The 11604-nt window shown below is 42.7% G+C and overlaps 1 protein-coding gene across 3 annotated transcripts in view; it reads left to right on the top strand.

The window, feature by feature from the left end:
- ADAM17 (ADAM metallopeptidase domain 17) overlaps nucleotides 1-10566 on the top strand; it is a 71956-nt gene extending 61390 nt beyond the window's left edge. For all 3 annotated transcript variants that reach the window (XM_032172184.2, XM_058426267.1, XM_058426268.1), the window contains 6 exons: nucleotides 2996-3130; nucleotides 5504-5634; nucleotides 6447-6525; nucleotides 7285-7373; nucleotides 9125-9175; nucleotides 9770-10566. In XM_032172184.2, coding sequence (XP_032028075.1) covers nucleotides 2996-3130; nucleotides 5504-5634; nucleotides 6447-6525; nucleotides 7285-7373; nucleotides 9125-9175; nucleotides 9770-10111 — 827 coding nt within the window. In that variant the 3' untranslated portion in view covers nucleotides 10112-10566. The remainder of the gene's footprint in view (nucleotides 1-2995; nucleotides 3131-5503; nucleotides 5635-6446; nucleotides 6526-7284; nucleotides 7374-9124; nucleotides 9176-9769) is intronic.
- Nucleotides 10567-11604: the final 1038 nt, after the last annotated feature.

The following is an 11604-nucleotide window of genomic DNA, read 5'->3' as shown; positions in this document are numbered from 1 at the left end:
TGAGGGTCCCAGCTTCTCCATATCCTCACCAACACTTGTTATTGTCTTTTTTATTATAACTATCCTAGGTTTTGTGATACGTATGCAAACAGAAAGCTGGAGGTCTTCAGGGACCTAGTGAATGAAGTTGTGTCTTATTTTGGCTTGACTTTGGTTTTAAGTGTGCATATTATGACATGTTGCCCATGTTTTTATCTTCTGATATCTGTCACTATCACATTACTTTGCCAAATGTTAGGAACCTGATGGCCGGGCACGGTGGCTCATGCCTGTAATCCTAGCACTTTGGGAGGCCGAGGTGGGCAGGTCACGAGGTCAGGAGATCGAGACCATCCTGGCTAACATGGTGAAACCCCATCTCTACTAAAAGACAAAAAATTAGCTGGGCGTGGTGACGGGTGCCTGTAGTCCCAGCTACTCGGGAGGCTGAGGCAGGAGAATGGTGTGAACCCGGGAGGCGGAGCTTGCAGTGAGCCGAGATCACACCACTGCACTCCAGCCTGGGCAACAGAGCAAGACTCTGTCTCAAAAAAAAAAAAAAAAACCAAAAAAAAAAAATGTTAGGAACCTGAATATCTAAATCAAGCTTTAAAGAAGCATTTGCTAGCTATGCTCAATGTTTCATCTTCACTGTAATAATAAAATAGATTGAGAAAAATGCTTTCTTTTAAATAAACATAAGTAAAACAATTTGAAAACATGTTTGTTCTTATCAAACAGCCTTTTGTTCCCTTGATATTTTATACAAAATAGTAGATAGCAGAGGATAAGTTCCTGATAAGGAATCAGTATTTTCTAGCAAGAGAAGCTAGAGAACAACAACTTCAAAAGAAAAAGAAGAAAGAAAAAAAGCAATTAGCATTTCACAACCAGCAGCGGCAACATCACCTGGGAACTTACTAGAAATGGAAATTGTCAGTCCCCTCCCTGGATCTACTGCACCAAAAAATGTGGGAAGGGAGTCCAGCAGTCTGTGCTGTGTAACCTTCTGTCAGGTGATTTCCATGCATGCTAAACTTTGGGGACCATGCTAGATAGATGATACTATTTTCAGAATTATTTTCCTACCTGTCTAATACTCTGACTTTAGTCTTTTAAGAACAGATGCTCCGGCCGGGCGCAGTGGCTCATGCTTGTAATCCCAGCACTTTGGGAGGCTGAGGCGGGGCGGATCACGAGGTCAGGAGATCGAGACCACGGTGAAACCCCGTCTCTACTAAAAAAAAAAAAAACACAAAAAATTAGCCAGGTGTGGTGGCGGGCGCCTGTAGTCCCAGCTACTCAGAGAGGCTGAGGCAGGAGAATGGCGTGAACCTGGGAGGCGGAGCTTGCAGTGAGCCGAGATCGCGCCACTGCACTCCAGCCTGGGTGACAGAGTGAGACTCCATCTCAAAAAAAAAAAAAAAAGAACAGATGCTCAACAGATATTTATTGAGCATTTTTTAATGTATCAGGGCAGTATCATATACCAAAAATACAATAATGATCCACAGTATAAACCTTCCCTGAGCTCACTGGACATCATACTTTCAGTAATAGTTTGTTAAATGACTGTTGACACGATGAATGCCCAGTGCTCATGAACGGTTTTATGAGAACAGAGGCAAAGTGCCTGGTTATCTGTTGGGTACTTAATAAACCATCACTTTTGTTTGAAACTGGCCAGATCCCTGTACATTTTGTGTGACTGCTCTGAACCCTTCAAGTCAGAATCCTTTTGATTGGCTTTATTCTTCAGCTGAAAGGCCAGTCCAGAGCTGTGGATATGTAGTCCACTGCTTTCATAAAGTGTTTTTTTCCTCCTCCTCTATTTGTGTTGACTTTTAGCTACTTGTGCTATTCATTTTCCAGAATGATTCACTCATTCCATCCTGTCTCTCCCAGTTTAACTTTCTTTGGTGGGTTTTCTTTGGCATTATTGGCCTGGGCACAGTGGCTCATGCCCATAATTCCAGCACTTGGAAGGCCAAGGTGGGAGGATCCCTTGAGCCCAGCAGTTTGACACCAGCGTGGGCAACACAGGGAGATGTTGTCTCTCAAAAAAAAAGAAAGAAAATTAGCCAGGTATAGTGGCATACGCCTGAAGTCCTAGGTACTTGTGAGGCTGAGGCAGGAGGATTGCCTGAACCTAGGAGTTTGAGGCTGTAGTAAGCTATGATCACACCCCTGCCTTACAGCCTGGGTGACAGACTGAGACCCTGTCTCAAAAGAAAAATAAAAAGAATAATTGATTTATTTAAGAAATATTTGTAGTATACCTATGATAGGGATTGGAGATAACTTAATAGATTTGATCATTGCTGTCATGGGGCTTACCAGTCTAGTAGAGGGAAAACAGAAAATAACATTAAATATATATATAAATTGCAAAACATATGCAATGAAGGAGAGAAGGAGTGTGATTAGTGCATAATGGAAGTGGGAGGCCACATCAACTTAGCATCCTCAGGGATATCTCAGAAAACCTTTGAGACAAAACTTAATCCATAAGAAAAGCCAGCTAATTGCCCCAAAAGAGTGGAAACACCAGCATTCCAGGTAGAAGGTATAGTATCTATTAATATTGAAGGAACTGAATGGAGGTTGTCATAGCTAAAGCGATAGGCTGTGGGAGAGTTGTGTGTGATGAAGTCAGGGCCAGATAGGGAAGGCTGTGGAGTTCTTTTAAGCCTTCAAAGTTTGCAATTTATTCTAAGTAATAGCACATAGGATATTCTTTTATATATGACTGTGAGATGCAGAAGTGGAGACCATGCATTCTAACTGGGGCTTGGGAGGCCAGGGACTCATGCAGCCTAGCCTGGCACATAGCCAGGCACTCCCATTTAAATGCTGATTGCTGGTGAGATGCAGGCTCTTGTCCTAGCTCTGTAGGTCACTTTTTGCTGTTTGCAAGGTAAGATGCTCACTTATATGAGAAACAGTGTATTATGCACCTATAGAACTGGTGGACCTATGACTCATTCTTTTTGTTATGACTGGTGTTTGCTTCCAGGTAATAGCAGTGAGTGCCCGCCTCCGGGAAATGCTGAAGATGACACTGTTTGCTTGGATCTTGGCAAGTGTAAGGATGGGAAATGCATCCCTTTCTGCGAGAGGGAACAGCAGCTGGAGTCCTGTGCGTGTAATGGTGAGCAGTTTTATGCCCAGTCCAGCAGCAGGAGAAAACATGGCCTTTGTCTGCCAGGCTCCCTTCCTCCATTTGGAGGTTGTGCTAATGACAGCAGTGGTGAGATCCAAGCCGAGGATGAGGGGAGGGGGAAGAGCAGGATAGTGTCTGGAGACAGGCATCTCTGCACGCAGATCCACCATACGTGGGAGACCTGTCCTGTTGGTGTTTCTTCTTGCTGCATTTTCAGGCCATATGGCAGGCTTTGAGGTAGGAGAGGAGGGAATTTTGTTGGGGGTGGGTGGGTGGGTAGGTAGAGGTGTGTCCTAGCCTTCCTCTGCTCCAGATCACACAAACCACGAAAGTAGCAGTAGCTATCTACATTACATTGGCATGGAACTAGGATACTCCTGCAACAACTCCACCAGAGAGAGCTGATTCCAGGATCTAACCCCACTAGATGAGGATTTTTGCAGTTATCAAGAAGGCTGGGTCTGCTCCCCTCTGATCTCTTAGAGTAGCCTGGGGCAGAAGCCTCTCTCCTGCTGGCCTGTCAGTTTTCCTTAGGTTTCTGTGCTATTTTGGAACCCCTGGGTTTGAAGGCATCCTCATGGACTGGTCAGGGACTGGCTGGACTCTGCTTCCCACCCCACTTAAACCATGGAGCACGTGGGAGTCGATGAGGGAGTTCTCTTGCTTTCAAAATAGACAGAGAGCCAGGTGTGGTGACTCACACCTGTAATCCCATCACTTTAGGAGGCCGAGGTGGGCAGATCACTTGAGGTCAGGAGTTCGAGAGCAGCTTGGTCAACATGATGAAATGCTATCTCTACTAAAAATAAAAAAAATGATCCGGGTGTGGTAGCGTACACCTGTAATCCCAGCTGCTAGGGAGGCTGAGGCAGGAGAATTGCCTGAACCCAGGGGGCGGAGGTTGCAGTGAGCTGAGGTTGCACCACTACACTCCAGCCTGGGTGACAGAGCAAGACTCCATTTCAAATAAATAAATAAATAAAAATAAAATAAATAAAAGACAATAACCCAGTAGTTAAAATCACTGGATTGGAAGCTCACCATCCATACAGTGGAGTAAGGAACTCTTCCAAGTTCAATAATGTGTAGGTAAAGAAGATAGGTTGAGGGCAGTGTCTCACATCTGTAATCCCAGCACTTTGGGAGGCCACGGTGGGTGGATCACTTGAGCTCAGGAGTTGTTTGAGACCAGCCTGGGCAACATTGTGAAACCTCTTCTCTTAAAAAAAAAAAAAAAAAAAAAAAGATGATAACACATAGTAGATGCCAAATAAGAAATCTGTTGTGTTGAATGGCAAGAGGCTTGGGGTGCTCTGGAAGGACAGAGCCTGACACAGTAAAAGTCCAAGAAATATTTTATAAATTAGTGAATGATGAAAAGGTTTTCTTTTTTTTTTTTGAAATGGAGTCTCACTCTCACCTAGGCTGGAGTGCAGTGGCGCGATCTCAGGTCACTGCAGCCTCCGCCTTCCGGGTTCAAGCGATTCTCATGCCTCAGCCTCCTGAGTAGCTGGGACTACAGGCAAGCACCACCACACCTGGCTAATTTTTTTATTTTTAGTAGAGATGGGGTCTTGCCATGTTGGCCAGGCTGTTCCCGAACTCCTGGCCTCAAGTGATCTGCCCGCCTTGGCCTCCCAAAGTGCTGGGATTACAAGCGAGAGCCACTGCTCCCGGCCTTTTCTGAAAAGGTTTTCTTTTTGCTTGTTTTGTCTTGATTTTGTAGTTGATTTTTTTCTTCTCCTAAGTATAAATATGGTTTAATTTTCTGGCATTTCTGCCATTCCTATATATGCCCACATGGCTCACAGATGCCCAGTGTTTTATCTTGTGACCTGTCAGAGCTGTTCTTGGTGGAGGAGTCGTGGAGCTTTGGCTGCAGGGCTCATGCCCCTGGGGTCACTCAGCTCCCCACCCAAGGGTGGACAGTTGTGTCCCAGCTGCTCTCGCTTTCAGGGAGCCAGTGTGGGCCCTGAGGGGCACACTTTAGACTGAAAAGCCAAGGATTGAAGTCGGCAGGGTAACAAGAAAGTTGGGACAAAGGGAAACATTTAGAAGAGCATTGTGAGGGGCTTGGAGAGAATAGTTAGACTTTTAAGAGAGGTCTTTAATCTAGAACGGATTTTTCTCTGTTTTGTTTTTTTTTTTTTTTTAAACCTTGGGGCCTCTGTCACTGAAGGCTGAGGAGTGTGACCTCAGAAACTACTCCTTGGTGGGGGCTATGGATAGTATTAGCTATTGAAATAAAAAATAAATGTGATTTCTTACCTCTTTGGGAGCATGGTCAGGGAGGAAAGAGGAGACAGGAGGAGAGGCAGGTCTCAGAACAACCCAGCTGTCAATGCGTGTTCTCTGTTCCAGAAACTGACAACTCTTGCAAGGTGTGCTGCAGGGACCTTTCTGGCCGCTGTGTGCCCTACGTCGATGCTGAACAAAAGAACTTATTTTTGAGGAAAGGAAAGCCCTGTACAGTAGGATTTTGTGACATGAATGTGAGTATTTATGTACAGCTTTTTCTGTAACAGCCAGATAGGAAGTTTTTATTTTGTAAGTACTTGATTTTGCAGATGAAAAGAAATCAAAACACAAGTGGGGCTACATCCTTCTGGCCCATTTTTGTCTATGGGTATTACTTAGGAGGAGAAGACGGAGTGCTTTCAGGTCCCTGCCTGTAGTTTCCTTCCATAGTGGGAGGCTTTGAGCCTAGAGACTGAGAAGGACTGGGGTGGGGACTTTATGGTAAAGTTGGTTGGTTTCAGGCAGTGGGTCCTAATTATGTTTTCCTAGATTACTTACAGAACTGACTAAGATTGCAAAATTATTCAGGGTGTGATTTTGGAACAGGTGCTGAATGAGTAGGAAAGTCCTAGAAGGCTGCTTGACTTACTTAAGCCAGACCCTTTTGTTCTCTAGAGAAGCATAATTTTGCTCATTCAGAATGATGGGAGAGGGTTTCAAGGTTTAAGAGGCTTCACAGGGAGTCTGGCTGTGTTCTTCACTGTCCACTGTGTATGTGTAGAGTCCTTACTGGAATGCCTCATCTTTAGCAAACTGGTTTTCTTGATTTTTGTCTCCTGGTAATTCTAAATCACTTGTAAAAATAGACTAATTATGAAAGTGTTAATGACAGTATGTCCTACTTTCTTGGGTACGCATTACGCGGAAGTTATTGCCTTGTGTCAAAGATGGGAAAACGTTTGATTTTAATGAAGCCCTTTACATGTCAGCTATTTTTATAAAGCTACATTGCTTCTGAATACATTGTGTTTGGGAATGATGCTGTATGTATGTTTTTTCTTCATAGGGCAAATGTGAGAAACGAGTACAGGATGTAATTGAACGATTCTGGGATTTCATTGACCAGCTAAGCATCAATACTTTTGGTAGGTGATTTCCCCAGATTACTTACTGACAGCTGAGTCGATTTCTGTGATGACATTAGAAAAGTGTGCTTTCAGAGTGATGTGCCCTAATTCTGCAGTAGAAGGTGGAAATATTCACAGCTTTAGTTATGAAACAACTTTGTTGGCTAGAATAAAATGAACGCATAGATAGTCTGTCCCCGTGGAGCTTGGATGCACAGATTTTCTGACAAGGGAAATAAAGTCAAAATATTGGCTTCCTTCTTTACCCAAAAATATACATGTGGTTAGCATAAGCATAGTTTAATGCTATAGACTGAATCCTGATTGACGTAAGAGTGTTTATTTGACTGAATGCTATATACTGAATCCTGCTTGATGTAAAAGTGGGCCTCATATTTTGCAGAAGCAGGGTATATCATGTCCTCACGAGTCCATAATTTAATCACAAAAATAATATCCAGGTAACAAAAACTTTGTCTTCTTAAGCATTTACTAGTAGTAGCATTCCATATGATTAGTCTGTTGACACAGTTACTCCAGGTAGTATGTTGAATATTCTGCAATCTCTTCCTGTCAGCCAGTATATGAGGGCTATTTCTTTAAAAGCACTTGGTATGAAGAGATGGTGTAATACAGGCAGCATAGACATTCTTCTCTCGGTAGTAGTGTCTAGCCAGCAGCTCTGGCGTTTGACACAATGGTAATATCCTAAGAGCATTTCACTTTAGATTTGTGAAGTACTTGGTCAAGACATTCACTGTTTGGAATTGTTCACAGGAAAGTTTTTAGCAGACAACATCGTTGGGTCTGTCCTGGTTTTCTCCTTGATATTTTGGATTCCTTTCAGCATTCTTGTCCATTGTGTGGTAAGTCACCAACTTTTAAGTAATTAAATATTTTATTTAAATTTCGATCAACTCCAACCATGGTAATCTCTGGAAAAGGTAAAACTTGTTCTTAGCAAAGTTTGGCCTGATATTTCCAATAGCTTTTTTTGTTGTTATTCCTAGGGGAACATGTCATCGAAAGCTTAACTAATGGTCTTTAAAAAAAAAATACTATTTTTGTGTGTTGGTGTTGTAATATATAAATTTCCTAGGAATTTTATACTTTTAAGCATAGGAGACTGTTCAACTGGATTTGTCCAGGTCTTTTGATGAGTAAAGCCCTTAATTAAGGGCATTTCCAGGCTTTGTTGCAACAGAGCAAATATCAAACATCGGCATTTCAGATGTTCCCCATATATCATGTAGATTCTTGGCAGCAGATGGCTATGTCTTCAGCCTTCTGCACAAATAGGATGTAGGGACTGGGGCCCAGCTGTCTATGAGTATTTACATCTTCCCCCCAAAAATGAGAGTAAGCAGTCTTTTCTGTTCTCATTCAGAATCAGTAACAGCTACAGTTGAATTGGGCTTTGACTAAGGAATTCCTGGTCCTTTATAAATTTGAGGCCCTTTTTCATAAATATTCTTACAAATCCATTCACTTGCATCCGTGGGGAATGGGGATTTGTCTGCTGTAGAGATGAGAAAGTCAGACCCAGGCTTCCAGACTTGTTTCCCAAACTCTTTCATAGTGGCCTTCCTATGAGCATTTAAAAATTCCAGCACAACTGATGACAAAGGAGTTTTTCCTACTGCCTCCTTCCTTTCCTTTCCTGCTGGCTTCTCCTGCCTAGGGGCCATCTCACAGAGCAGCTCTTCCTCGGGGTGGTAAGCATGATGGTGTAGGGAGGAAGATCTCTAGGGAGCACTTGTGCTGAAGAAAGCTGAAGGTGACGTGCTTGAAGCTTTGACAGATGTCTCTGGATGACAGTGCCATCCATCACGATTGCTTTTATTGGAGGATGGAACCTATTTTGTTTACAGGGAAGTTGCACATGTGGACAAGGCACGACCCTTGATTTCAGAGCAAAGCCTCTGATAGGAGGGAGGGCCGTGGCTTGTTTCTGGTCATAGAATACATTGATGGCATCCAGACAGGAAGCCTAGTCCTGGATTCTTGATCCTTGCCCTCTGTCGCCTATTATGCTTCAGCCACAGGCAGGGATGGGGCAGGAGATGGCCATGTGGTTAGCCTTCTGCAGAAGGAGGATGTAGGGATTGAGGCCCAGTTCCTCCAGCAGAGCATGGTCCACAGAAACTGTGGAGACAGCTAAGAGGAGAGTGAGGCCATGGGCCGGGGCAGTGCGAGGAAGGCTGCAGGCCCAGCCACCTGGGTCTTCCTACCAGTTGCCCTTCCAGTCATTGCAGTCCTGGTGTACCCAGCATCTGGGACATTTGCCATTTCATGCACAGGAAGATGTCCTTATTATTCCCCTGCCCACAGAGGGATGAATCTCTCAGAAAACATAGCACTTAAACCTTGCCTCTTCCTGTACTTAATGCCAAAATGTATTTCCTTTGAGTGCAAAGCAAACAAACACTTCTAGATTGGTGGCAAAACTAAAGCTTGGGTGAGAAATGGATTGTCATCTGTTGAGCCTGCTATCACTTTCTACAACTCAGGTTCTAAGTTCTTCAGTTAGTGTTAGGAGTAGCCTGTGATGAAATAGTACTCACTAACTGAATTGTATTTGTAGGGAATGACCTTTCTTCTTGCTGTTCCTTTCTAGGATAAGAAATTGGATAAGCAGTATGAATCTCTGTCTCTGTTTCACCCCAGTGTAAGTATACCATATGAAAGAAACAGTCTTCGCCTGGTCTGAGGCCCTGTTAGGCAAAGACCTTCACCTGACCCAGCAAGAGCTTTCATTGGCTGATGGAAGGTCATGTTGCAACAGGAAGGGTCTAGGTTGGAATGTTTACCCTTCTGACAACAGTGATGGTGAACTTCGATTAGTTGCATGGATAGAGATTTAAAGAGCTGTGCTGTGCCCTTCCCAGGCCATAAGGAGTGATTTAGCCATTCAACACTTAGTTAATATTTTGAGATCAATTTCTCTCTTGGGATCTTACCTTGAGAGGTTTGAATCCTCTTCTGGGTCTTCAAATGGTAAGTTTTCAGGATGCTTGAAAGCTAGTAATTATTGTTTTTGCCATTAAAAGTAATGGCATTAATTACTTTTGCACCAACCTAGTATTTTTTAGTCACTTCTTAGGTTGAGTGAGCCTCACCTAGCCCTTTTTTTTTTTTTTTTTTTTTTTTTTAAAGTATCACAGTGCCAACAGAATAAGGGGCTGTTTGATGGGTTAGGTTGGAGCTGTGAGGACCTAAGATTCATCTTTTATTCCCATCAATTGAACCCATGTCTTTGCAGAATGTTGAAATGCTGAGCAGCATGGATTCCGCATCGGTTCGCATTATCAAACCCTTTCCTGCGCCCCAGACTCCAGGCCGCCTGCAGCCTGCCCCTGTGATCCCTTCGGCGCCAGCAGCTCCAAAACTGGACCACCAGAGAATGGACACCATCCAGGAAGACCCTAGCACAGACTCACATGTGGACGAAGATGGGTTTGAGAAGGACCCCTTCCCAAATAGCAGCACAGCCGCCAAGTCATTTGAGGATCTCACGGACCATCCGGTCACCAGAAGTGAAAAGGCTGCCTCCTTTAAACTGCAGCGTCAGAATCGTGTTGATAGCAAAGAAACAGAGTGCTGATTTCGTTCTCAGCTCTTTTGACTTAAGTGTGCAAAATATTTTTATAGATTTGACCTACAATCACAGCTTATATTTTGTGAAGATTGGGAAGTGACTTAACAGCAGATGCTGGTCATGTGTTTGAACTTCCTGCAGGTAAACAATTCTTGTGTGGTTTGGCCCTTCTCCTTTTGAAAAGGTAAGGTGAAGGTGAATCTAGCTTATTTTGAGGCTTTCAGGTTTTAGTTTTTTAAATATCTTTTGACCTGTGGTGCAAAAGCAGAAAATACAGCTGGATTGGGTTATGAATATTTACGTTTTTGTAAATTAATCTTTTATATTGATAACAGCACTGACTAGACTAGGAAAATGATCAGTTTTTTATACACTGTAATGAACCGCTGAATATGAGGCATTTGGCATTTATTTGTGAGGACAACTGGAACACAATAGTTTTTTTTTTTTTTTTTTTTTTTGCCTTCAACTAAAAACAAAGGAGATAGATACACTGTCTCTAAATTGTGGGTCTATTTCTAGTTATTACCCAGAGTTTTTATGTGGCAGGGAAACTATACATCTAAATTTAGAAATCATTTGGGTTATTATGGCTCTTCATAATTCTAAGACTAATGCTCTCTAGAAATCTAACCACCTACCTTACAGTGACGGCTATACATGGTAGCCAGTTGAATTTATGGAATCTACCAACTGTTTAGGGCCCTGATTTGCTGGGCAGTTTTTCTGTATTTTATAAGTATCTTCATATATCCCTGTTACTGATAGGGATACATGCTCTTAGAAAATTCACTATTGGCTGGGAGCAGTGGCTCATGCCTGCAATCCCAGCACTTGGAGAGGCTGAGGTTGCGCCACTGCACTCCAGCCTGGGTGACAGAGTGAGACTCCTCTGCCTAAAAAAAAAAAAAAAAAAAAAAAAAAAAAACAAAGATTGCCTGTTTTCAAACACTAGTGAATAAAAGGGTGAGATATTTCTTAAAAAAAAAAAAAAAAAAAAAGAAAAAACAAACAGGTTGTTTTGAATAGGCTGAGGTGTGGTGAGCCAGCCAGGAGACAGAATACTACCTGCCCTTAGGGGTTGGGGGCTGTCCCCACAAGAACTGATACTTCAGAAACCCTTTTTATTGACCTACAAGCAGATATTTGAATTACTTCTTACTTTATTGCTCCAGGATTCTGGATGGGCTGCATTTACTGTGTGAAGGATAAAAATCATTAGCCTGAATTCTGATTTCGATAAATTGCCATTAAAAGCTTTTTTCCCCTAAGAACTGAAATGTGCTCACCAGCCAAAACATTTTAACATGTAAACTTTGAGGGCAATTAACCAAACCTGTGACTAATCATATCTCCCCCTACCCCCCATTTCCAAGGACATTTGTTACTCAGATACTTGTTATACTAATACTTGAACTTGTACCTTATGGTATTTGCTATCTTTTAACTAGTCATGATATTCTTATACTTTAGTTACACTTTTGGAATTTGATACAAGG

Source organism: Hylobates moloch, unplaced genomic scaffold (assembly GCF_009828535.3).
Source record: "Hylobates moloch isolate HMO894 unplaced genomic scaffold, HMol_V3 SCAFFOLD_13, whole genome shotgun sequence".
Classification (NCBI taxonomy): domain Eukaryota; kingdom Metazoa; phylum Chordata; class Mammalia; order Primates; family Hylobatidae; genus Hylobates; species Hylobates moloch.
The sequence above is the reverse complement of the archived record's forward strand: the minus strand, read 5'-3'. Positions and strand labels throughout refer to the sequence as shown.